The following is a 27,127-nucleotide window of genomic DNA, read 5'->3' as shown; positions in this document are numbered from 1 at the left end:
GTATTTATTTTTGACTGTGCTGGGTCTTCGTTGTTGTGTGAGCTTTTTTCTAGTTGCAGAGCCCAGTCTTCCCTTTGTGGTGGCTTCTCTGGTTGTGAAGCATGGGCTCTAGGGCATGTGAGCTTCAGTAGTTGCGTTTCCTGGGCTCTAGGGCACAGGCTCAGTAGTTGTGGCGCATAGACTTAGCTGCCCCGCGGCTTGTGGGATCTTCCGGATTCTCCACCTCTTTAGCTACAAGGGAAGCCCTGCCCCCTGGTTTTTGCTGTCGCGTCCTTTTACTGAGGTATGAGCACAAAACCTTGGCTGGTTAAAGTAAGGCTGTAGGGGTAAAGGGAAGCCAACAAAAGTAATATTTAAAAATACCATCGTACTGTATTCACTGCATCTTGTGGGGACCATGTCTTTTTTATTTTCTTTTGTTCCCCTCAGGTTCCCCTCTTACTGCCTCTGTTGCTTCTTAGTTCCAAGTTTTTTTTTTTTTTTTAAGATTTTTTTGGTGTTGACCATTTTTAAAGTTGTTATTGAATTTGCTACAATATTGTTTCTGTTTTCTGTTTTAGTTTTCTGGCTATGAGGCATGTGGGATTTTGGCTCCCCTCAACCCTGCATTGGAAGGCAAAGTCTTAACCACTAGATTGCCAGGGCAGTTCCCAGAGTTTCATTCTCATATTTCTCCTGGTTTGGCAAAATTTTCTTCCCAGTCCTGAGGGTCAGGTTTCAGGAAAACAATGTGAGGTTTTTATGGTTGAAGACCTTTAATAAAAAAAAATAAGTTTAGAAAGACTGAGCAACATATCCAACGTCTGATAAATATTTTATCTTGACTAAAATAAATGCTAACATTTAGCACTCACACTAAAGGAAGTGTCAGTAACATTTTACAGATCTGAAGTTAGCAGTAATATGTATATTATAATTTCTATTTGTCATCCCTGGGTGGTTTCACTTCTTTGGGGTTTCCCTGCAGTTTCAACAGTCTAGTTGGTTTCAATGCAGGTGACATGTTAGGGTTTCTCTTCATGCTCGGTGCCTTCTGCAGGCATGTCTCCCGAGCTTTAGGATTTCCAAATGCTATGGTCCCACAGTCTCATTCCCTTGTGGTCTCCAAGCCGACTTTGCAGAATCCTTTATAAAGGGTGCCGGCCTGAGATCAGATCCTATGATTTTTGACACCTTGGTAAGAAGAAGCAGGAAAAACCATTCTTTAAAAGTTGCCAGCACAGGGGCTTTCCTGGCAGTCCAGTGGCTAAGACTCTGTGCTCCCAATGCAGGGGGCCTGGGTTTGTTCCCTGGTCAGGGAACTAGATTCCATATGCTCCAACTAAAGACCCGGTGAAGTCAAATAAAAATAATAAATATATTTTTGAAAAAGTTGCAAGCACATTTTCAGTTTATAGAGAGGGAGAGACTTCCCACTGGGGCTGACTGATTCTTTGCTTTGGGAAAATCACCACAAAGAGGTTTTAATTTCCTAGACGTGGAGCAAGTATCCATCGCTGAACTGAGAGGGTTGTTAGATCTGGCAGGTGGGAATTGTTTTCTGGCCTTCTAGCTTTTTAAGAAGGAGCTGGGGAGAAAGTATGCCTTGGCTCTGAGTTTCGAGTGCCCTGGCTGGGTCTCTGCCCAGCGTATGTGTACAGGATCTCTGAGGTGTGAGACAGGGACCCAGGGAGCGGGGGCAGGAGGTGCTAGAGGGTGAGAGGGAGCTGGTGGGTGGTGGGCGTCCTTCAGGCCTACTCAGGGCCCAGACAGCCGGCTAACACAGACATGTTCAAATGAACTGAGTTGGCATGTGTTAGAGGCGTACCCCAGCCCATGCCTCTGAAGGAAGTGGACTTTCCGCTGTTAGTTGTGCTGAGACAGAAAGTAAAGAATGGGGGGTGATGGGTCTTAGACTCTCGGGGAGGAGAAGCTTTCCCCTTTCTGGGCCTCCTGACACTGTGTTCTGGGCTCTGAGGGGTTGGTGTGCTCAGAGCATTCCTGGAGCTGACCCTCACCTGAGGGAGCAAGGCTGAGGGGTGTCCCTATTACAGGCCCTCCTCCTCTCCACAAGTTTGACTGAGGTGAATAGCTCTGCTTCATAAGGGCAGAGGTTCAGACCACCATGGTTCCTGCCCTTGGCCTGGTCCAGCTCTGTCCAATAGAGCTTTCTGTGAGGAGGGAACATCACCAGCCACATGTGCTGTTGCGCGCTTGAAGTGTGGCTGTTGCGGCTGAGGAACTGAAAATTTAATTTACTTAAGTGTTACCTGTTTATGTCTAAATGCCCACATGTGGCTAGGGGCTACCATACTGGACAGCTCGGGTCTAGATGGCAGAAAGCCATGAAGCGTTAAAGCCCAAAGCCTGAACCCAGAGCTGTGATGCTGGCTGTCGTTATCAGAGGATACGGAGGCTCCAAGAGGCTGTGTCACCCTGTGTTGGGGGTGGAGCTGTCCCAGAAGACCCCACAGCAGGAGGCGCCAGTGCCCTAAATGTGCCAAGGCTGCAGCTGACACCCCAAGAGCCCAGGACAGTGGGACCAAGTGTCAGGCCATAATTAAACTACTGCCCACCATCCCACAGTGCGTGCCTCGGGCCCTGTCCTCCCTGTCCGGCTGGGTCACCAGCGGTCCAGAGAACTCCGCATTTCTCTTCTGTGGCGTTTCCTTACCTGAGCCAGTTCCCGTCCCCACCTCCCCGGAGCCTCTCACCCCCGGACACTTCCCTGGGGTGGACAAGCTCTGCGTTGTTCTCAGCCTCTTCTCCGGAGAGTCTGAGTGCCGGCCTTCAGTGAAACCCATTGTCCCTTGAGGACACTGTTTCCCTTGAAGCCTCCTTCAGTGGAATCTGCTTTTTTTTTTTTAAACTGGAAGATAATTGCTTTACCATGTTGTGTTGGCCTCTGCCACACAACAATGCGAATCAGCCATAATTATATATATATGTGTGTGTGTGTGTGTGTGTGTGTATATATATATATGTGTATGTATGTATCTCCCTTCCCTCCAGAGCTTCCCTCCCCTCTTCCAATGGAGTCTGCTTTTACTTCATCCCTCACACATCTCAGGGTCAGGAGGTGGGGTTTGGGTGTCCTAGGGCTGCCGGGACAAATGACCATCTCTTAAAGCAACAGAAATGTTTTTTTTTAGACTTACACTTTTGGCCAGAAGTCCAAAGTTAAGGTGCTTCCAGGGCCATGCTCCCTCTGAAGCCTCTGGGGGAGGGTCCTTCCTGGCCTCTTCCAGCTTCTGGTGGTCCCCGGTGATCCTTGGCTGGGGGCAGCACCACTCCAGTCTTTCCTTCATCTTCACGTGGCTGTCTTCTCTCTGTGTCTCCTGTTTCTATGTTCAAATTTCCCTTTCTCATAGGGCACCAATCTTTGGATTAGGGTCCACTCTAATCCTATGGGCTTCCCTGGTGGCGCAGAGGTAAAGAATCTCTCTGCAATGCAGGATCCCTGGGTTGGGAAGATCCCCTGGGGAAGGGAATGGCAACCCACTCCAGTATTTTTGCCTGGGAAATCCCATGGACAGAGGAACCTGGTGGGCTACAGTCCATGGTATGACTGTATGATCCTATGACTTCATTTTAGCTTGATTACATCTGCAAAGACCCAGTTTCCAAATAAGGCTTCATTCATGGGTCGTGGGGATTAGGACTTGAATGTATCTTTTTGGGGGAGGCTACACTTCAACCCTAAAATCACTGCAGATGGTGATTGCAGCAATGAAATTAAAAGACGGTTATTCCTTGGAAGGAAAGTTATGACCAACCTACATAGCATATAAAAAGCAGAGACATTACTTTGCCAACAAAGGTCCATCTAGTCAAGGCTATGGTTTTTCCAGTGGTCATGTATAGATGTTGGAGTTGGACTGTGAAGAAAGCTGAGCACCGAAGAATTGATGCTTTTGAACTGTGGTGTTGGAGAAGACTCTTGAGAGTCCCTTGGACTGCAAGGAGATTCAACCAGTCCATCCTAAAGGAGATCAGTCCTGGGGTGTTCATTGGAAGGACTGATGCTGAAGCTGAAACTCCAATACTTTGGCCACCTCATGCGAAGAGTTGACTCATTGGAAAAGACCCTGATGGTGGGAGGGATTGGGGGCAGGAGGAGAAGAGGACGACAGGATGATATGGTTGAATGGCATCACCGACTTGATGGACATGAGTTTGAGTAAACTCCGGGAGTTGGTGATGGACAGGGAGGCCTGGCGTGCTGCGATTCATGGGGTCACAAAGAGTCAGACATGACTGAGCGACTGAACTGAACTGAACATTTCAACCCACAACAGGTGGGGGCCGTGTCCTTGCTGCCTTCCTCCCTGTGGAGGAATCTACTGGCGTCTGGGTGCCCTGTTGCCAGCCTTCCTCACTGCTGCCACCTGCTGGCCCCAGGTCACTGCTGCCTCCTGGCTCAGTGGCTTCCTGCCCACTGTGTCTCATCATTCTCCATGATTTCAACAACCACGTGGATGCTCCTTCCAGCCCGCTGGCCTGTCAGCTTTTGGCCCCCTGTACCTCCTCTTTCTATTGTAATCTGTCCACTGTCTGACCTTTTTACTTCCTGACACAGTTAAGACTCTAAAATGCATTTTACAAATGTAAGTGCTCACATAAACACAGCAGAAAGTTCCCTTGTTTACTTAAAAAAAAATTGTGTTAAAATACATAAAACAAAATCCATGGCTAATTCATATCAATGTATAACAAAAACTACTGTAATGATGTAAAGTAATTAGCCTCCAACTAATAAAAAAAAAAAAAAAAAAAAAAAGAAATACAGGAAAAAAAAAAATACATAAAACAGTTTGGTAGCGTTAAGTACACTCCCATTATTGTGAAACTGCCATCATCAATCTCCGGAATGCTTTTCATCTTGAGAACTGAAACTCTGTACCCGTTAAATAATGACTCCCCATCCCTCCTCCCCCCTCCCCTCAACCTCTGGCAACCATCATTTTACTTTGTCTCTCTGAATTTGCTTCTGTATTTTTTGGTGGTAAAAAAATATATATATATAAAATTTACTATCTTAACTATTTTTAAGCATATAATTAAGTTGTGTTAAATAGCAACTTCTTTTTAAGGGTACATTTTGGTTCAGTTGTGAGTGCAGAAATTCCAAGTAACAGTTGCTCTAACACAGTATTCCATGGCTTCTCTGATGGCCCTACCATCATTAGGAATCCAAGCGTAGTATACAACTTCTATCTTGCACTCCAAGATGGCTGCTCCAGTTCTAGCCATCAACTCCACATTTCAGCCAGCATGAAGATGAAAAGGGTTGAAAAGTACACATTCTCCCTTTAAGAGCACTTCTCTGCTTGCAGTGCAGGAGACACGAGTTCGATTCCTGGGTTGAGACAATCCCTTGGAGAAGAATATTGCAGCTCACTCCCGTATTCTTGCCTGGAAAATTCCATGGACAGAGAAGTTTGGCAGGCTACAGTCCATGGGGTCGTAGAGTCAGACATGACTGAGTGACTGAACACACATACATAGAAATTATACTCATTATTTTGTGTTAATGTTCCATTGGACAGAACTTAGCCATATGTGCACATCTTGCTACAAGGGAGCTGAGAAATGTAGTCTTTATTCTGATCAAATGTAGTCTTTATTCTAGTTCAAATTTGTGGGTTCTATTGCTGAGAAAGTAGAGGAGAATGCATGTTGGGACACCACTAAGCAATCTGCCACAGCTTTGCTGCCTCCTAGCAACAATCACTGTATTGAAATCAATTCTGACTTCTTACTGGGCTGTAGATTCCTTGAGCCAGGGGCTGTGTCTTTTACCTCTTCGCACAGCTAGGTACTTAACATTTGTTGTACAAATAAATGTTCCAGTGCTACCATCTGATTTTATTTTTTGTTTTATTTTTGGCTGCGCTGCAAAGCTTGCAGGATCTTAGTTCCCTGCAGTGGGGGGTGTGGAATCCACTGGACCACCAGGGAGTTTCCTCCATCTTACTTTGGAAATCAGAGAAGTGAGGCATTGAAGGGTGAAGTGACTGGGATCTTCTAGCTCAGGTTTCCACTGAATACCAGAGGCTACTTGAATGACCTCCTCTGACCATGCCCACTGCCAGGCACTCCCACCTCTGCTGCTGGGCCAGGCCGGCCACCAGTGGCCCTTGCAGGGTGGAGCCACACTTGGCTTCTGCAGAACTCTCCTGTTGGTTCTACTCTGCCCTCCCCAGCATGTGCCCATTTCCATACTTTCCCTGTCCACAGGTCTTCCCTCTGCCGGGCAAAGATGCCTCCCAAGAGTCTTTTTTTTTTTTTAATTTTTGCCTGTGCTGGGTTTTTGCTGCTGTGTGCAGTGGGCTTTCTCTAGTTGCGGTGAGCGAGGGCTGCTCTGTAGTTGCTGTGGGTGAACTTCTCATCTCGGTGGCGTCTCTCGTTGCAGAACACGGGCTCGAGGCCGCAGTAGTTGCAGCTCCAGGGCTCTAGAGCGCAGGCTTAGTAGTTGTGGCGCACAGGCTTAACTGCCCCTCGTCATGTGGAATCTTCCCAGACTGGGGATTGAATCCCAGTCCCCTGTATTGGCAGGCAGATTCTCTTACCACTGAGCGACCAGGGAAATCCTTCTGGGAGTCTTCACAGGACATGATCCTCTCGAGGGGTGGGCATATTTGGGCCCTGAGAGCCCTGGGCAGGAGGCAGTCCCACCATTGTCCTGAATCCTTGCTGGATTAGCAGGAGGGAGGACCTTTGTCGCGCTTTGCCAGAACTCAGGACTCCAGCCCCACAGATTCCTTAATGATAGATGAGAAAGTGGTTGACTCCTAACGTGGGACTTGCTTGCTTCACATGTAGAGAAACCTGCTCATCACAACATGGGAGTTGCAGACATAGGACAGGAACATCGCGCTGGTGGTGGTGGGCAGGGGGGGTAGGGTGGCTGGAGGACGCATGTCATGGGTCCCCTGGATGCCGGGTACATTTATTGGTTGGCCAGTGAGAGTCCCTGCGTCTCCCCATGGTGATCCCCTTGCCCTTCATGAGGGAGCACCTGGGTGTTGGGAAGACCCTCACACCGATGTTCAGATGTTCCTCTGTCTCAGTGACGGAGGTGTGCAGAGGAGCTTCTTTCTGTTTCCATTGAGCAAGCATTCTGTGCCCTAGGGGAGGGACCTAGACAGCCGAGGGGGGTGTGGGGGAGGGGTGAGGAGGAGTGGGAAGGGGCTTGGTGGGGTGAGTTCTGGGCATCTGTGCAGGAACCAGGGATGGCTGGGGCCTAGCCCTCTCCTCCCCCCCCCCAAATTTTAAACTTTAAATTTTGAATTGGGGTATAGCCAATTAACAATGTAGTGGTAGTTTCAGGTGAACAGTGAAGGGACTTAGCATCCATATGCCTGTACCTATTCTCCCCCAAACTCCCCTCCCATCCAGGCTGCCACATAACACTGAGCAGAATTCCATACAATAGGTCCTTGTTGGTTATCCATTTAAAATACAGCAGTGTTTACACGACCTTCCCAAAGTCCCTAACTACCCCTTTTTGTTATTAGCCAAGTCACCGTGGACGTGTCGCAGTGCCTTCAGGCTCTCCTGCCTTGACCCGAGAGGAGCTGACTGCCATCGTGGCCTGCCTCTGAGAGCCCACCGCAGCCCCGGCCCACAGTCTTTGCGGGTCGGCTTGTGCTGTGAGGCCTGACAGCTCTGACTTTTAAGTCGTTGAGCCCCTTCTCAGGCCCAGGCCTGTTCCTCTCTTCTCCATCTCTGCCTTCTGGGAGCCCCTGGCCCTCAGATGGCCTCTGCATCTTCTGAAGCTAACCCCACTCACTGTGGGCCTTGGGCTCTCCTTCTCCTGCTCCGCCCCACGGCGGTGGAGGGACCCTTGTGGGGTGGGGCACTAAACTCTTGAGGGGGACAGTGCCAGGGTGACAAAGACCCCACGGGGGCTCATGCAGGTGCCAAGGTCTCATGGCTTCTCACAGTCGAGGCTTGGCTTCCCAGTTCCTTCCTGGAAGTTCCTTCCAACTTGAACTCTTACTACCCCGAGTGTAGCATTTGAATTCCCTTCCCCTTCTAAAGGCTCTTTTGGCTCAATGGTAAAGAATCTGCCTGCAATGCAGGAGACCTGGGTTCGATCCCTGGGTCGAGAAGATCCCCTGGAGAAGGAAATGGCAACCCACTCCAATATTCTTGCCGGGTGAATCCCATGGATGGAGGAGGCTGGCGGGCTACAGTCCATGGGGTTGCAAGAGTTGGTCATGACTTAGGGACGAAACCACCACCAAGCAAAGCAAAAGGGACCCGTGCCCAGGCTGGGCACCCTGTACTGAATGTCTGACAGGCCACGTGGGGATGGGTAGGCCTCTGTTTCTTGTTGGCCACACAGTTTCTTATCTTGGGGGCTTCTCTTGCTCTCTTCTAACCCGGCCACTAGGGGCTTGGGAGTTGGTGGTGTGAATTTAGATCCTAGGCCTTTAAGCAAAAGCTCAGAAAAATCATCCTACTCAGCACTAAATATCAGATGAGTCAGATTCTGGGTAGTCACCACTCTCCTCCCCCAGATGCCCTGGCAGAGCATGGAAGGATGTCTGGGAGCTGTGTCACTCTGCCAGCCACTGGGACCCAGAGCCACCCTGCGGTGCTGTTCTAACCCCTGATGCCAGGGAGTGCTGTTGGCGTTTTACTCAGTGATTTTAGGGGAGGGAGCCTGGGATGGGCCTGTGTTGTCTCCCCATCCCAGCGCTCTCTATGGCCATGCTGGACTTACGCTTGTCCTCACACCCTGGTGGATGAGGGCAGCTCCCACGTAGCAGATGTAACCTGATGGGGCATTTCTGAGAACAGCCCCATCTGAGAAAGGCAGACTCCGCACCCTGGTGCTCATTAGCCTGTCCTGGAAGCACTGCCATGTGGCTTGGCCCCCAGGGTGTTGTGGGCAGGTGAGTCCACACAGAGGGAGTCATCCTTTATTTGGGCAAACGTGTGGTGGTAGAATGGTTGAGAAGCCAGGCGTGCAGAGGTCCACCCCTGGAGGCAGCGGGGAGAGGAAGGGCTGCTGGAGGGGGTGGCGGTGGGGGGGGGGGGGACAAGAGGCAGGGGATGGACCTCTTGGCTAAGGGAGGGGGGCGGGCAGGCCTGGAGAGAGGAGCAAAGCAGAGACCCACAGGTGGGAAGATTCCAGAGGCTTGGTTTTATTATACAGTATTCTTTTTCCTCAACGAGATGCCATAAGCTGTGCTGGCACTACACATGGTCACGAGACATGGCAGAGCCGCCGGGTGGGGAGCTGGGTGCTGGGAAAAGCCATTGCTCGAGATAGGTCCCACTCAAGGGTCTCACCCCATGGCCTGCCTCAGGCCCCCCCGGAGGTCCCTGAGAAGGCAGGCCTAAGGGGCAGGGGGCTGTCAGAAGGCTCAGGCACTGCTGGGGGAGAGGGGAAGAGCCTCCCGGAGAAACACTGGGGCCAAACTCCGTGGGTCTCCATCAGGGCCTCCAGCAGGCCTGAGTTCTGGAAGCTCATAGGACCTTGGGATAAGCCCGGGAGGGGCCTTGTCCTCCTCTGCCACCTTCCCGGCTGCTGGTCGGGCCAGTGAGAGACACTGGATTCCCAGCTGTAGCTTCCTCTGTGGTGGGGGAGGGTGATGCACCCTCCACCTGCCTCCAACCCATCAGCACTGCTTCCTACACAATCGGCATCGTCACTGGACCAAACCCTGGGCCCAGGGCCCCTCGGCAGGGTAAGAAGATGGCATTCTTCTGTGGCAGAAAGTGCTCGTGGTGACGCTCGGTGTTCCCCACATGCGATGGGCCACGCTAGGCGGTGCCCCCACATCCGGGGCCTTCAGGTGCCATCCCGCTGCTCGGGCCAGACACACCCTCCCCCTCCTCATGCAGGGCTCTCCCAGGCCTCAGGTCCCCGCGGGCAAGGATGGCGGCCTCCAGGGACTGATACCCCTCCATCCTTCCACCCCTCCCATCCCCTCACTCTCCATCAGGTCTCCAACCCTGGCTTCCCCGTTCACAAACGCCCCCAAGAAAAGGAAGGTTAAGCCCTAAATATAAACCAGACGGAAGCAGCTCTGGAACAAACAGTACAAGTAGCCAGTGGCAGGCAGAGGGGGTGTGAGGTGGCACTGGCGGAGGGGAGGGAATGGCATGCAGCACTGGAATCCCTTAGGAGGGGAGGGGTCCCCATCGCTCCCCAAGGTGTGTGAGGGGTTGTGGGGAAGGGGGTTAGCCGACTCAGAGAAGCAGGGTCTCTGGGCTGGGCCTTGTGGCTTCCTGTGTGCTCCGCGGGCCCGAGCCGTCAGAGGGAGATGAAGTCCATGGCCTGCAGGAGAGGCAGCGAGAGCAGCAGCAGCAGCAGCCACGAGGTGTTCTGGATCAGCAGGCTTATGCCCCCACACCTGACCAGTTTATCTGTGGCGAGAGAATGGGGCGGACAGGCAGGGCGGGAATGGAGAGGGGCCGGACCCAGAGCAAGGGTGCTTTCCCCTGGGGAGGCTGGCGCCATGGCGTCTTGGCTGCAACCAGGGCCAACCTGGTTGAACCAACCATCTTTCCCATTTGCAGGTTCCGGAGCCCTTGAAGGGCTTCCCTGGTGGTAAAGAATCTGCCTGCAATGCAGGAGACCCAGATTGTCATGCCTGGGTTGGGAAGATCCCCTGGAGAAGGGAATGGCAACCCAGTCCAGTATTCTTGCCTGCAGAATTTCACGGACAGAGCCCAGTGGGCTACAGTCCATGAGGTCACAAAGAGTCGGACACGACTGAGTGATCAACACTTTCATCTTTTTTTTTTTCTCTCCTGAGCCCTTGAACACATATCATCACAAGAAAACTGCGGGTGAGGTAGCTAGAGCCATCCTGTTTTCCAGGCGGGGAGAAGGAGGTTTGGGGAGGCCCAGTGATTTGCCCACGCTCATAGGGGAAGCATCCACCACACTACTCCACCTGTCTGACTGTCCCCTTAGCCCTTCCCCCATTCAGGCTGGGGGTAGTGATTCCCCTGGGCACAGGCGGCCGTAGGGGACAGGGGAGAGAGGTTACGGTGCTACTCTTCTCTGCGGTCCCGCCAAGAGGCCTGCCTGGTGCCCCAGCTGGCCCATTCCTCCCCAGCTTGCCTCTGCCTGCCTACCTGATCTTGCTGGGGGCTTGCCTCACCTCTGAACACAGAGACATCCTTGTTGGAGACGGTGGGATTCGGGCCAGAGAGGCGGAGTTCACACGTGTAGACCCCCTCATCCTTGGTGGTGAAGTTGGACAGGTAGAGGACCTTGAGGTTGTACTTGCTGAGGAATTTGGTTCGGGAGCTGTATTCTGGCCTGGTGACCCCATTGGAGCCAGAGAGCACCCACTTCTTTGTATCACGGGTCAGGCTGAACTCGTATTGCATGGGCGTGGTGGTGGTATTCTCATGATGGCAGTCTAGACGAAGGCTCTGGTTCACCAGGCAGGCTGTCAGGCTGGTCACCTTCTGCCCATGGGCCACCTGTAAGACTGGAACCAGCACTGCCCCCCTCCAAGCTGGGGAGGACCTATAGAGCAGGAGGCCTCCCACCCACATTCACAGCAGAGGAAGGTCTGACCAGGGAGGGCACAAGGGTCTGCTGCCGAGTGCCTCTCCCTGCCCAAGGGGTCCCTGAGGGCCAGTGTACCTTCCCTTCTGCAGTTTCCAGCCCATCTCCCTCTGTTCTATCCTGGGGTCCCGCCAGTGTGTTCCAGGGGCAGGAGATCTTGGGGGAGCTGACACTACATCTTGATCTGCATTTGCAGATTCCAACTCAGTATGGGGCTGACTTAGTGAACTGTGTTTCTAGAAATGGTCCCAGGTGGTCAGAAAACCAACTAGGTTGCTCAGCTGTCTTAGGGATAAAAGAAGCCCTCTCTCCCTTAGTCACCTACACCTTCTGAGTTCTTCAGGAAGAAGCTAGCTTTTCTGAAAAGAAAGCAGCCAGGGAGCTTGGAATCCCAGCCCTATCCCTTGCCCGATACCTGTCAGCAGGAGGGCGATGCCGATGGTAGGGTTCATGGTGCCAAGAGCTCAGTCCTGGATCTGGGGTGGAACAAGATGGGAATCAGCCAGGAGGTAGGGCAGGTGTGCCCAGACTTACTGCCAGGGCTGGGGGCCCTCAGGAGACATCCCATAATGGCCATCCAAGCACCTCTCTACAGCTCTCTCCCCTCCCCACCTCAGTGAATGTGATACTGCCACAGCTCTTCCCTGTCAGGGAAAGCGAGTGGGTGGGAGAACACACCCTTCTGTGGTGTGTGTGTATGTGAACATTTACTAGCTGGGTGGCTTTGAATAAGTGACTTTAACTCGATCATTTCCAAGGCAGGGATATCCTACTTTTTTTATCGTAAAATTTGCAGAAACACAGTTTATCTTAACCATATATATTAAAAAAAAAAAATTGGCTGCATCAGGCAGCATGGAGTCTTAACTGCTGGACCACCAGGAAGTCCCTGTTAATTGTTTTTAAGTGTACAGTTCAGAAATGTTAAGTTCACCCACACTGTACTGCAGCCAATCTCCAGAACCCTTTTGTTGAGGAAACTAAAATGGAGGAAGTCTTGTTCAGGCTTCAGAAGCAGGAGAGCAGGCCTCTGACCTGCCTGGACGCTGCCTGGATTCTGTGCGTTCCTGCAAGCACAGCTAGTCAGGCGACACTTTAGTTAAGGAAAAAGAGCGGGTCTTGGAATTCCTGAACCCCTGAGGGTCTGGCCAATCCGCCAGGGTCTAGTGAAATCATATGACTCATAAGGTGAAACAAACAGCATTGTAAGAAGGTTAAATACGTAAAACCAGAAGAGCATTTTTGCATGCAAACAAATGGTGCTATCACTGTAAGGCCTGGGATTATAAGCAGGAACCCCCAAAACTGCAATTTGAAGTCTCACCTGCTAAGTGGACACTTAGCCTGGGACACTTTCCCAACTGGGACTCCAGACTGCTGTTACTTGGGACTTCCCAGTGCTGTTTAAGTCTGGATGTTGGTTGGCCCAATTTGGTGATGTATGTGCTGTTTCTATTTCTCTTTTCTTTTAATGACTATATATTGAAATTAAGTTAAATAAGCCTCTATTAAATATTGAAATTGTTTATGTATTTGTGGTTTCTTTTGTTAAGGATCCTTTGATCTGAAATGAAAGTTCAGCAAAACACCTTTTCATCTTGCAAAATCCAGAACTCTCTACCCATGAAACAAAACCTTATTCAGGGCCTTCCTAGCTCTTATTCTGAAGAAACTCCCCAATGCCCAAACAGTTCCTGGCATATAACAGATGCCTGAAAGATACTGAATGAACCTGGCTTTAGATATCCACCGGGTTGTGATGGGGCTTAAGGAAAATGACAAACATCTAGCACTGTTCAAGAGTTAAGTGATCCACAAGCGTTCATCTCTGACCAGCTGTGTGGCTCGAGATGATGGCTGGGTCGTCGGTCATGCGTGTGGGGGGCCCCACTTGGCACACAGCTAAACGTGTCTCCGGTTGTGTGTGCGGAAGGTGACAGTGGTCTCCTATTGCATGTGTTCTCTGCATCGGAACCAAGGCATTTTCTATGGTTCAGCTCTCTGGGCAGGATTCCTGGACCTGCAATTTTCCAGTCCGGCTTCTGGTAGCCTCTCTGCCCCCATCTTTTTTTGCAGCCTGGGCTCAATCAGTATCCTGGCGAGGCAACAGAGCGGGTAGACTAGCCTGTCTGCAGCAGCACTAGCCAGGGAGAGGCCACAGGAGGGCCGTGCCCGGGTGCTAGCGCTCCCGTGCGCAGTGCGCGCCGCTAGCCGCGTCCAGGTCCCCGGCGCTCTGCCCAGGGCGGGGAGGGAGGGGCGAGGCTGGGGTCCCCGGGCGCCTGCGCTGCAGTCAGTTCCCTTTCAGACCTCCGCCGAAAGGGACCCGGAGGTGCTGTTGGGGAAGAAAGGGGGAGGGGGGCAACATCTGGTTTTGATTAGCAGACACCGAGTTGCAGAGGCGGGTGGCGAGCTTGGGATCTAGAGAGGAAGGGGGGAGGCGGCTAGAACTAGAAAGGAAGAAATGGGGCTGGAGCTGGAAGGGGATGCAGAGCGGAAGGGTGGGGTGGACGCTATAGGGGAGGCACCGTCTGTTAGCATTTCCCTGGCCTGGTGTCCCCGCAGCTCAGAACCTGGAGAAGCTTCGCGCTCCCTCCCGCTCTAGCTCGCATTCGACTAACCCCACCCTTATTCCGTTTCCCTATTCCAAGTCTCTTTTTTCCCAATTGAGGTCCCCCTTCCCCCTCGCTTATCCTTTTCCGGTTCTCGCCTCCCCTGTCTGCAGGCCTTTCTCCCGGTCCCCCGCCGCCCCACCCGGCCCCGCGGCACTGCGGTTTCCCGTTCCGTGGATGCCCCGCACCCAGCCCGCCGCGAGGTCGCAGGGCAGAGATTGCCTTCAGTTTTCGGTCCTCCGTTCCCCTAGTCTCACCCCGCCTCACCACCCCCCGCCTTTACGATCTGGGTTTGGGTACATCTGGGTGGAGAGCAGAACCCAAGCCTGTCCTTGCCGCCCTCTTCCCGGTTCTCCTCCAGCACTCCAGTCCCAGGTAAACGTCTCCCAGCGGGCGAAAGGTGGGCCGCGGCTCCCGCCCCTGCCTTGCAGGCAGGCCCCTCTCCAAGCACTGCGCAGCTCCTTCCCAGGGCGCCCTCGGTCCGTTTTCCGAAGCCTCGGGTCGGGAGGGCTGACTTGGGCGCCAGTGACCTATCCATCCCTGCGCCCCGGGTCCCGCCCTGGCTCCAGCTCCCACCTGGCCTCCGGTCCTCCGCCGCTGCAGCCGCCCGCAGACGCGCCGCCGCCTCCAGTTGCTGCACCGTGCCCCGCGCCCGCAGTTTTCACCAGGGGTGGGAGAGGGGGAGCGGGGAGGGCCCCGGGGGCTCGGCCAATCAGAGGCTGAGCGGCAGCGAAAAAGGGTGGTGGAGGGAGGAGGAGGCGGTCCGAGACAGACGTGAAAGAGGGGACTTCTGCAGCAAAAGGGGGCCGCCATCCTTTGGCCGTCTGGCCTGGTCTGGGTGGGCAGGGTTCTGGACTCTGGAGATCGGGCTGGGATCGCTCAGGGAACGCTAGCCGCCTCCCAGAGCCCCGCCACGACCACTCCCCTTTTAAGGCTTTAACCCTTTCTTTTGACCTAGGTTTCAGAAGCCTGCGCGAAAACCGAAAATCGAGGGGGTAAGGAATGGTGGATGGAAGCCAGCTGCTGGGTCCCCTTAGGCAGCGCCTACTCCTCCTCTTTTCCGTTTCAGCTAGAACCTGTCTCCGCGGGAGAAGCCAGTGAGAGGTGTTTGGTGTTGGAGTATTCCAGGTCTTCTCCAAAGGAAGATAGTGGGGTGTTTTTCCACATGGCAGCAGCCCTCAAGGGCAGCACTTCGTTTTTCCTGGTCCCCAGCCCTGCCCCAACTCCTCACCCAGCCTAGAACACCCATCTCTTAAGAGGCTTTCTGCTCTGGGGCACTGTGTTCCTCAACTCTGGGGCTGGCACTTCCTGGTGCAGACAGCTAGAAGGTTCTTCTCAATTTCATGTTTCCCTCTTACCCCTCACACCCACCCAAGTCCCTGAGTGCTGTGTCCTCGGCCTTCAGACAAGAGGAGGGGTGCTGCCCTTTATAAAACACTCTGCTTGGCCCGTTCCATCCATGGCCACAATCTGCTGGGATCATTTTGTCCCATTTCATGGCTAAGAGGTGGAGAGATGGCCTGTTGCCCTGGGCTATGGAGCCCCAAGTCTTTGGAGCCCCAAGTCTTTGGTGCTGAGCTATATTCCACTGCTGCATCTCAGCCCAGGGGAAGTGGAAATTCTGGAACTGTGGGAAGGGAGAGGAGACAGGACCACTAGAAAGAATAGCAGATACCACGCTTTTAATCCTCTGAGGCATCTGTCCTTGCTCCATTTATTTGAAGTCACCAGAAGCCCTTGGACTTTTTTTTTTAAATAGCCAGTGCTGATGACTTGTGTCTCCAATTTTTTTTTTTTTTGGAACAAAGGTTTATTTGATTAATTTGCATCCTTGTGGCCTCTTTGTGAATTCTGGTTGGGACATCCTGTGGGCTGACCCTGCCCCCCCCCGCCCCCCGCCTAGCCATTCTCCTGTTTCTTCACAGAGATCGGTGTTGGCACCTTCTTAGCAGTTTCCATTACTGTAATGGTACTGTTGGAAGCCATCCCTGGGCTAGCAAGTGGGAGATTCACCTCCTTCTCCCTCCCTTGGAGGTTAGGTGGCCTCCCAGCACTTAGAGTGATGCAACTTTCTAACTGGAACAAGCCTCACAGATGGTCCAGTCCTCAGAGCCTTGGCTCTGGTAAACAGCAGGAGCTCCTGGAGCACTTTATGAGAAAGGTAGCTGCTCCTGCCCACCCAGGATTTCCCTAACCTAGTAGTAGGGCTGCCCGAGTCTACATTTCCCAGACTTCCAGGACCTGGGAACTGCAGACCATCCTTTTTCATAGATGAGATGACCTGGCTTCTCATTGTCTGGAGAGTAATTTTTTAAAAAAGTATTCATGGATTTAATTTTGGCTGTTCTGAGTCTTTGGTGCTGCGCACAGGCTTTCTCTGGTTGTGGTGTGTGGGCTTCTCCTTGCGGTGACCTCCCTTGTTGTGGAGCACCGGCTCTAGAGACCGAGAGCTTCAGTAGTCCCAGCACATGGGCTTAGTAGTTGCACCTGTGGGCTTCAGAGCGCAGGCTCCGGAGTTGAGGGGCACAGGCTTAGTTGCTCCGTGACATGTGGAACCTGGAATCTTCCCGGACCAGGGGTTGAGCCAGTGTCCTCTGCATCGCAAGGCAGATTCTTAACCGTTGGACCACCAGGAGAGCCCTGGAAGGTACTTTTTAAGTCCCTGGATATCCTGCCCCTGGTGGCCGACCACCACCACCACCTCATCTTTCCCATTCTTCTTCCTGCTGCATTCTGGACACGCTAGCCTCCTCCTTGGCACTCCACTTTGTCTTCTTTCCTAGCTTTCTTCTCACCAGCTTTCTGGTTCTCAATCCAGGGATCTTTCCTATCAAAACACAGTTGCTTTAGTCGCTTTTGCTTCAGCCTAACCCTGCCTCCTACCCCCATGCGTTGGAGATGGTTCTTTTTTCCTTTGGGCAAGACATGAGGATACTCACAGGTCCCTTAACAACAGAAAATATCTGGCTTCTATCTGGATAAGACCCTGGCTGCTCTGTTTCCCACTCTATGGCCCAGCCGCTTAGTGCTATTTTGATAAGGTTTCAAGGACCTGGCCTATTTTCTGGGTCCCTAAGCCTTTTACTTCAGGAAGGGGAGGGGAGTGTGGCAACGTGTGTCTGCTAAACCAAGGTGTCTGACTGGATGGAGTTAATGGCTCAAATGATCCATTTAGGGGCTGGGATGGAACACAGGGTCCTGATGGGGAGGAGATTTTAAAACTCCCATTTGCTGTTGGCACAGGATAGGAGTGCTGAAAGCAGGAAGGAAGGGTTTATTCACCCAAGGCAAGATTTCCCGACTTACTGTGGCTGCCCTGTGGGTCCCTTAGGTCTTTCCTCTCCCATCACCTTCAGGTGCCCCATCTGGAGATACATGGAGTAATGCTCCTCTCAAAATGCACCTTCCTTTAGGCTAACAAAGGGTCTACCAGCCATTCACTCTACTTCCTGATTTCATCCGATTGTCTTTATAAAATCACAAAGGTGGCAGAAGCCATCTCGTCATTTTGTAGCTGGAAAATGAGGCCCCAAAAGGATAATGATCTGTCAAAGGTCAGACAAATATTTTGAAACACAGCCAAGACAAGCTAGACTGCAGATCTTCTGACTCCTTGTACAGTACGGACCCACTCCTTCCAGGATGGGTCTTCAGACTTCTGCTGGACTGACTTCACTGGTCCTGGATGAAATGGGAAAAACAAGGAGGCTGTGGAGTACTCTGAACATGCCTGTCAAGTTGCTACATTGTTTTGATCACCTCTCCTTCACTCTGTTGATAAGGGAGAATTCCCAGATTCCCATCCTAGGGTTTCAGAGATGGTCAAACACATGAAACCTGTTGACTTAACAAAATAGTCACAACCTAAAAGTTAAAGAGTTCTGTTTTATTTGGTGGGAATTTTTAGGACTTCAAGTACGGGAGACAGCATCACAAGTGACCCTGAGAGCTCCCCTGAGGAGGCGAGGGGAGGAGCCAGATTATAGAGGAGTTTGGCAGGCAGTCTGAACATCAAAAGATTATTGTTAATTAAAGAAAATCAGAATTCTCAAGTTAAGGAATTTAGCACTTTTCTGTGTATGGGAAGGTGCAGTAGTCTGGGCTTGCTCTCTGAAATTATTGCTTTCAGGTGCATCTCAGCTATCTGGGGCCAGTATCCTGTGTTTTCACATCCTGAGCATCCTCTCCTCAGGGCTCACCATAGGGAGTGGCTGTAGTCTGATGCTAGGTGGCAGGTATTATTTTCCTTCCTGAGTGCCCTTAGGGCTCACTAGCTCACCTTGGAGGGCTGTGATTACAGATGACTGAGGGTAAAGAAGTGGTAGTGGTAAAGAAGCCACCTGCCAATGCAGGAGCTGCAGGAGCTGCAGGAGACGGAGGCTTAGTCCCTGGTCGGGAAGATCCCCTGGAGGAGGAAATGGCAACCCGCTCCAGTATTCTTGCCTGGAGAATCCCATGGACTGAGAAGCCTGGTGGGCTATAGTTCATGGGGTGGTAAAGAGTCAGATATGACTGAGCATGCATGAACTTGATATCCTTGTTTACTGATATGGCAAGAAATAGTCCACGTCTGACCCCTGACACTGTACAGATGTGGCTGACAGCAGTTTATTAGCCACCTCTACTCAGAGCCCAGAGGAAGACACCACATGCCAGGCCCTGCCACTCAGGAGCTGCACTCGAACAGTGAACAAACAGGAGCGCTGGAAGGCTTTGCGGTACCCACAGGGTGGAATGCTCATTTCCTGCAGGGGGATATGATTGGCTGGTTTGAGTAATTCTGTGGACTGGCAGGGAAGTGAAGGCTGATTCTCAGGGATAAGAAGGAAAAGAGATGGTTAATTGACTAGAGGAACTTATCAACAGAAGCTATAACTGGGAAATAGAATTTGTGGTTAGACCACTTGAGCCCCCACAATTTGATCAGATATCAAGACAACACATACTATTGAGTCCTAATTTTGGTCTAATTGAGGCTACACACGGGCCCTTCCGGTGGGATGGTCTGTACTCTCATTCTAAGTTTATACCTTTCTACTTTTTTGAACTAATGGTGGTAGATGGTGTGTTTTAAATGTCCTTTCTAGGCACAAAAATAAAAGTGGTAATTTTCTGTTGCTCCTCAAACTTCTTTGCAAATATGACTAGTCTATGAAATTAAAAAGTCTTGGAACTGCTTGACACTCTCCTGCCTCTCCTAATCTCTAGTTGAGGTCAACTCCCCGAGTGAAGTCACACCCTGAAAAACTGCATGTTTGGTTGGAAAGTATGACAAAAAAAGAGAAGTTTCTCTTAGAATGCAGGGCAGAAGTCCAAGCACCGATGAAGATCACATTTCAACATTTATTCATGAATGTTTATTCAAATAATTAATAGCAATGTGTATCTTTTTGCCAGTTTTTCTAAATGTCCTTTGGACATCTAATAACAATGTATAAGATACAAAATTTTAAATATATTTGTGTAGGATATAAAATAATATAAATTAACATAAATATAAATCTATTTAAATTATTAATGACATCATTCAAGATGCTCCTATTATTTTTTCTGCACTTGATAAAATATTCTCAGAGAAATGTTAATATGTCTCACTATGATGATATATTTTTTCTTTTCCCTTATATTTCTTATGATTTTTACTTTATGTATCTTTGTTTCTTTGTTGTTAGGTATCCAGTAGTTTGTGATATCTATCTTCTTTGTGAATTGTACCCTTTATCATTAAAAATACTCATATTTATTTCATTTAAAAAATATGTTCAAACAAAAAACTTATTCAAATGTTAATAGCAATATTCATAATTGCCAAAAAGTGGAAACAACAGAAAAGTTCATGAACTGATGAATGAATAAACAAAATATGTGAAATTAATCAAATAATTAAAAGACATTATAGCTCTAGGCACAATGTTTAAAGCACAGGGCTAGACCCTGGGAATACAAAGATCAATAGAGCACAGTCTCTGCCTTGGAAGGGTTGTCCAAGTAGGGATATGGAAATGGTAACCAGATAATTAGAAAGCAATAGGGGAAAAGCATGGTAGATTCTTACATTACTGACATTGAATGAACCATTCATCATGATTTCCATGCCTTCTTGTGATCCCCTTCTGCATTGACTCTGGACTTAGCCATGTGTCTTGCTTTGGTCAATGGGCTATCAGCAAATGTGATGCAAGCAGAAGCTTGATAAGTGTTTGTATTTTGGGACTTGCCTTCTTGGAATTCAGCTGCCACAAGAGAAAGTTTGAGCAAACACATGGAGAACCGAGGTGCCTCAGTTTATATCAACAACCATCTGGGATAAACTAGCCCCAAGTTGACCTGCTACATGCTCACAAACACATGTGTAATCCTAACTGATGCCACCTAGAACATCGTTAGTAGTAGAGGACAGGCTGTGGTACATTACTCCGTTGATGGCTCCCCAGGGAGTCATACCTCGTCCATATTGATTCTGAGCTCAGCCACATGACAGGTTTTTTGCCAGTGGGATCTGAACAGATGTGATTCAGGCAGAGACTTCATGAGGGCTTGCCTCTTGAATTTAGCTGCCATGTGAAGAAGCCTAGGGTAGCCACATGGGGAGACCTGAACTCAAATGCTTCAGCTAACAGCCCCACTGAATTGCTAGGCACTGAGTGAGTTGTTCTAGGATCATCCAACTCCTAGTCCACCTGTAAACTGACTGCAAATGCATGGGTGAGCCCTGCAAGTCTGGATGGAGCACAGATGAGCAGTCCCTGCTGACCCCTGACCAAACTGCTGATACCACAATTGTTATTGCCTTTAGTTACTACTCTGAGTGGTTTGTTACACGGTCACATATAACAAATACACCAGGTGAAGAGAAGAAAGGGCATTGAAGATCGAGGAGAAGGGATAAACAAAGGCATAGATGTAAAGCAAAGCGGATGTGGGAAGACACAGATAGTGTGGGGTTGCCTGTGGCAGGCAACTGGAGGAAAGGTAGCAATCAACATGGATTGCTCTAAAAATGGTTAAACTAAAAAAAAGAGTCACAACCTGAAAGTTGAGAGTTGTGTTTATGCGGTGGGAAGTTTTAGAACTTCAAGCCCGGGAGGCAGCATCTCAGGTAGCCCTGAGAAACTGCTCCAAGGAAGTGGGGAAGGAGTCGGGTTTTAAGGAAGTTTACAACAAAGAGGGTAGATAGTCTGAACATCAAAGATTACTGTTAATTAAGGAAAACCAGATATCTCCAGGAATTAGTGCTCTTCTTTCCAGTAGTCATGTGTGGATGTGAGAATTGGACCATAAAGAAGGCTGAGCATCAAAGAAATGATGCTTTTGACTTGGGGTGCTGGAGAAGACTCTTGAGAGTCCCTTGGACAGCAAGGAGATCAAACCAGTCAATCCTAAAGGAATCAACCCTGAATATTCATTGGAAGGACTGATACTGAAGCTCTAGTATTTTAGCCACCTGATGTGAAGAGCTGACTCGTTGGAAAAGACCCTGATGCTGGGAAAGATTGAGGGGAAGAGGAGAAGAGAGTGACAGAGGCTGAGACAGTCGGATGGCATCACTGACTCAATGGACATGAGTTTGAGCAAACTCTGGGAGATAGTGGAGGACAGGGAAGCCTGGTATGCTGCAGTCCATGGGGTCACAAAGAGTCAGACATGACTTAGCAACTGAACAACAAGGAAAATCAGTTATCTCTAGGAATTTAGTGCTCTTCTATATATGGGAAGATGCAAGCATCTGAGCTCACTGAACTCACTTGTTTCATGTGCGTCTCAGTTATCTGGGGCTGGCATTCTGCATTTTCATACCCACCCCAATCCTCCCCCCTCCCATTTGTAGGGAATGGTGGCGGCTATATTGCAGGCATTGTTCACTGGGGGGCCCTCTGGCTTCAGAAATTGACATTTGGAGGGCCGGAATCTCGATTGGCTCTGACATTGTTTATAGATATGGCAGGAGATATTCCATTTCATTAAAAGGTGGTTGTTTATAGATATGGCAGGAGATATTCCATTTCATTAAAAGGTGGTATGGGTGTTTGGAGAAGTAGAGGGGATCTTACTGCTGGTGCAGGTGACAAGGGAAATGGTGTGTAAAAAGGAAGGAATTTCACTGTCTGGGTTGCTTTGGCCAGGTTCAAGTCTTGCATGAAAACATAAAAAGGCAGTGAAGTGGCTATGCTTGTGTGTATCCAACAGCAAGCCTGGGGAAAACCAGCCACTACTGTGGTGCCAGAGCTCTTTGGAGACCTGAAATTGCACCAGATGGTTTTAGTGTGATAGACACTTCCTCGAGGGCCCATCTGTGTCTTATTTACTGCTGTATCTCAAGGGCCCCCAGGCCCTAGCACAAAATAGATCTCAGTAAATATTTTTGAGTGACTATGAAAAGAAATAAGAGGGACTTTAAGAACCAGCCTGCCAGCACAGGGTACATGAGTTCGATCCCTGATCTGGGAAGATCCCACATGCCACGGGGCAACTAAGCCCACTAGTCACAGCTACTGAAGCCCGCGTGCCTAGCACCCCTGCTGTGAAACGAGAAACCGCCACGATGAGAAGCCCACTCACGGCAACCAGAGAATAGCCCCGGCTCTTCGCAACTACAGAAAAGCCTGCATGCAGCAACAAAGACCCAGCACAGCCAAAAAATAAACACAGTTAAAAGAAAAAGAAATAAGAGCAATCAAGTATTGTTGGTGCTGTTAATCGGGCAGAAAAGGAGGAAAGTCCCAGGAGGGTTTGGGAGAAAGTAGTGGTTGTTTCTCTGGAAAGAGGAAGGGCGTTTCTGACAGAAATAAAGGCATGGAGGCCTTAACAGTGTCTGGGAAATGGCACACTCTGAAGTTGCGAGTAGTCGGAGCGTGGAGTGGGCGGAGTGCTGGTGCCTGAGATGTGGCGGGGGAGAGAGAAGAAGCCAGATGACAGGAGACTGGATTTATAAGGCTAAAGGTTTTAGCCTTTATCCTGTTAGCAGTGGGGAGCCATGGCTCTGAGGCCAGGGAGAAGTTTGATGAGACTTGCATTCTGGAGAGAGGAGGGAAACTAAAGTGATGGTGTGGGATTGGAAGGATGCACAAGAATGGATGCAGCTCAGATGGGAGCTTAGGAGTTGGGTTGAGGGGGACGAGGGCCTGAAACGGGGCAGGAGCTGTGGGGATGGAGGGGCAAGGTGGGACAGATGAAGGAGACGCACATGGGAGAATTCATAGTACCTTAGCACTTTGTAGATGTGTTTGAAGTCTGACAAGAATTACCAGTGGTGTGGTTGCTCTGATACAAGAGATGAAGCAAGTTTGGGGCAAAAGGTCCTTTAAAAAATTATTTGTTTTTAATTGGAGGATAATTGCTTTACAGTGTCGTGTTGGTTTAATGCCATACATCAACATGAATCATCCATAAGGTACACATATGTCCCCTCCTTCTTAAACCTCTTTCCCACCTCCCACCCCTCTAGGTTTTCACTGAGCACCAGGTTGGGCTGCCTGCATCAAACAGCATATTCCCACTGGCCATTTATTTTACATATGGTAATGTATATGTTTCAGTGTTACTCTGTCAATTCATCCTTCCTTCTCCTTCCCTGGTTGTGTCCACAAGTCTGTTCTCTGTCTGCATTTCTGTTGCTGCCCTGCAAATAGTTTCATCAGTACTATTTTTTTTTTTTAAATTTTAGCTTCCATATATATGTATTAATATGTGATATTTGTTTTTCTCTTTTGAGGCAAAAGATCTTGAGTTCAGTGTCAGCCCTTTTGGGTCTGAGATCCTGTGGATAAGCAGTGGAGAGGTCCAGGCTGGGGCTGAGGAGCATGGTCTGAGTAGAGGGCAGATATTTGGTAGGTGTTGGCAAATAAAGGGTGATGAACACCCAGGGGGCATTGCAGGCCTAGAAGAATACAGAATTTAGGACAGGACCTGAAGGAGCACTGGTGTTTAAGCCAGAAAGCAATGTGAGAAGGAGTGTCAGAAGGATAGGAGAGCCAGGAGAGAGCCACACCCCAGAAATGGGGAAGTGCTCAGTGGTGCAAGTAAAGACTAAAAGATATTCAAGAGATTTAGCAGCAAGAAGGTTACCTGGTGAGGACAGCTCTAAAAGCTGGTGGGAGCTGAGGTCTGAGGTCATCGTTTAAAAATACAGGTTTTATTGTTAGGTGTGGAAGGCCAGCTTTGAGGGGATGACTACCACTGAAAAGGCAGTTGGTTATAGTCAAAGATTGCGAGAGGCAGGGGTGGTGGAGAGCCCACTGGGAAATAGCACTAGTCAGGAGGCAGAGGAAGAGAAGAAATTGTGGGCAAGAGTTTTTCTTGTGGTTTCTTTGGGAAGGAACAGATGAGGATTGACTAGTTTGAATCATCTCAGTGGACACTCTGGGGCACCAAGGGTGTTTCCATTGGCTGGTACCTGGCTATGAGATGATGAAGCCAGGTGGCTAGCGATCTGGAATGAGCACCTGATATAGGAGAAGGCTGAGGGTGTGGACACCCTCAAATCTGATTGGTTAATTGAATTAGCTTGGTTAATTAGATTGGTTGATTGAAGTGGTTGTTTTATATTTGAAAGGTGCAGTGCTGCATGAATGGTTTACTATCTCCAGGAATTAGCGGACCGTGGGAGGGGCAGTCACCCCAGATATCTAAGCATCAGAATACAGAAAGTAAAATACATGGTTAATATAGTCATGGGTTGGTCAGTGAGTTAGAAAGACTGAGGATGTAAACCTTGTATGTGAGGGACTACCGGGGGGCGCCCTCTTCTCTCAATGGTGTTTGAGAGTGGTGAGGTGGGTTGCTGGTTTCCAAAGCAGAGGGCTGGAATCTCCCAGGAAGGTCAGGACCTGCCGACTGGTGGGATCTTGCTCATGTCCATCTCCTGGGCAGCAGCGCCTGGCAGAGATGTTTGAGAGCACGGGATGTGGGGTTACCTGGACTTTCAGGCGCAACCTTGGGGGTTTTGTCTTGGCTGAGCTCAGTTTGCTCAGAGTTGGGGGAGGCCCACCTCGGGCTGTCTGAGAGGTGAGAAAAGCCCCCACTGAGTCCTGACTCAGCCTCTCCAGTACAGGAAAATCGAATTAGCAATTTTTTGGCAGGTACTGCTGTGTCTAGGGATAAACAAGACTCATCCTTGTGGAATGTGAGCAGAGTTAGCATTTTTTTTTTTTTCTTTTTATTGGCTTTTGGGAAAACAAAACAAAAAAAATACAGTCATAGGTCCCATAGCTCTCTGAGGTCGCCTGTATCTTAACTTTCTGCAGCCAGGACACATCTTGGGCAAAGCTGCCTCGTAAGCAAACTGTTGTCTCCTGCTTTGCTAGCTCACTCCTTCTGAAGAAGCTGACAATTATCCAACATCCCATTGCCAGCTGGCTTCAGCCAATAGAATTGCGGCATGCAAATAGAGCATCTGCAGCTACTCTGGGTCAGGCTATACTGCAAAGTAGGAGGAATTTCCTCTAAGAGGCGGAAATTCAGCTCTTAGATGGGGGGAAAATGAAAAAAAAAAAAAAAATCAGAAATTTTTTTTATGTTGGCGGCATTTCTGCTGCTCCTTGGCATGAAGGAAAGAAGGAGAATGTTGACGGGTATTCTTTCTTCCAAAGTGCACTGCATATAGGAAGGTATGTATTAATGTTTCAGCTTCTCTGATGACAGTATGCGGTGCAGTCCTGGAGTCCATGTAATGGTGAGAATGTGTGTGTGTGTGGGGGGTAGGGGTGGAGGGAGGCAGTGGTGGTGGCTGGAACTCAGTTCACCTAGGCATGCCCTCAGCCTCTCTCTTCAGCTTGCCCAGGAAGATCTCTGTCCATCCGCCCTTCCAGGAGCTATTGGAGGAATAGATAGACCTGAGCGGAGTACCTCTGAGTACAAAATCCTTCTTAGCCCAGATCCTGGGAGTTATTCTCTCTTGTTTTCACCCCCATATCCAGCCTTTCATCCGACTTTGAATTATACCTGTAAAATGCTTCTTGGAGCCAGCTCTTCCTTCCTCTTTGACACAGTTCTAGCCTTGGGACTCATCTTCTCTCGCTTGGATTATTCCAGTAGCCAGTTAGTGGGTCTCTTGCTTCCAGTGATTGCATGTTGTTCCATACTGCTACCTGAGTGATTTTTTTCCTCCAAACCACGTTTTAAAAAATTTACATACTTAAAATGTTTATAATGCATGTTGTTGTTGTTTAGTTGCTAAGTTGTGTCTGACTCTTTTGTGACTCCATTAACTGTAGACCTCCAGGCTCCTCTGTCCATGGGATTTCCCAGGCAAGAATATTGGCATGGGTTGCCATTTTCTTCTCCAGGGGATCTTCCTGACCCAGAGATGGAACTGCCTCTCCTGCATTGCAGGTGGATTCTTTATCACTGAGACACCAGGGAAGCCCCGTTGTAATGCATATATATTGTTCTAAATTCAATTGTATGGAAGAACGTTGAGTAGAAACTAAATCTTTATCAACTTCTGTCCCCTAGTCATTGCTACCAGTTGTTAGCAATTGTGTGTTGTATGTGTGCTAAGTCGCTTTAGTTGTGTCTGACTCTTTGTGACCCTATGGACTGTAGCCTGCCAGGCTCCTCTGTCCCTGGGATTCTCCAGGCAAGAATACTGCAATGGGTTGCCATGCTCTCCTCCAGCGGATCCTCCTGATCCAGGGATCAAACCTAGGTCTCTTGCAGCTCCTGCATTGCAGGTGGATTCTTTACCACTGAGCCAGTGGGCAGGCCCCAGCAGTTATGTATCTTTCCAGAAATAATCCATGAATATAACATAGCAAATCTGTTTTTTGAAGAAGTATGGAGAACACACAAATGTAGCCTTTTATATATACTTTGCTGTGCATCTTACTTTTTCACTGAATGATATCTCTTGAAGTGCATTCTATATTAGGACATATAAAGTTGACTTATTCTTTTATCAACGATTTTGCAGTTCATTTGTGGTCATATTACAGTCTATTTAACCAGCTCCGTGTGTGTGTGCTTAGTTGTGTCCAGCTCTTTGTGACCTCGTGGA

General features: G+C 49.6%; 1 protein-coding gene across 2 annotated transcripts; it reads right to left on the bottom strand.

The window, feature by feature from the left end:
* Nucleotides 1-9,116: 9,116 nt before the first annotated feature.
* THY1 (Thy-1 cell surface antigen) lies at nt 9,117-14,819 on the bottom strand. 2 transcript variants are annotated; one of them, XM_020871992.2, is made up of 4 exons: nt 14,710-14,819; nt 11,940-12,000; nt 11,109-11,456; nt 9,117-10,365 (listed from the first exon to the last, which is right to left on the bottom strand). In XM_020871992.2, the coding sequence occupies exons 2-4, from the start codon at nt 11,974-11,976 to the stop codon at nt 10,253-10,255; spliced, it is 498 nt and encodes a 165-aa protein (XP_020727651.1). In that variant the 5' UTR covers nt 11,977-12,000; nt 14,710-14,819; the 3' UTR covers nt 9,117-10,252. The 2 variants fall into 2 exon arrangements, with proteins under 2 accessions (XP_020727651.1, XP_020727652.1); XM_020871993.2 differs by having other exon boundaries at nt 11,109-11,444.
* Nucleotides 14,820-27,127: the final 12,308 nt, after the last annotated feature.

The sequence above is a fragment of the Odocoileus virginianus genome, chromosome 10 (genome assembly GCF_023699985.2).
Source record: "Odocoileus virginianus isolate 20LAN1187 ecotype Illinois chromosome 10, Ovbor_1.2, whole genome shotgun sequence".
Taxonomy (NCBI): domain Eukaryota; kingdom Metazoa; phylum Chordata; class Mammalia; order Artiodactyla; family Cervidae; genus Odocoileus; species Odocoileus virginianus.
This window is presented reverse-complemented; position numbering and strand designations above follow the sequence as displayed.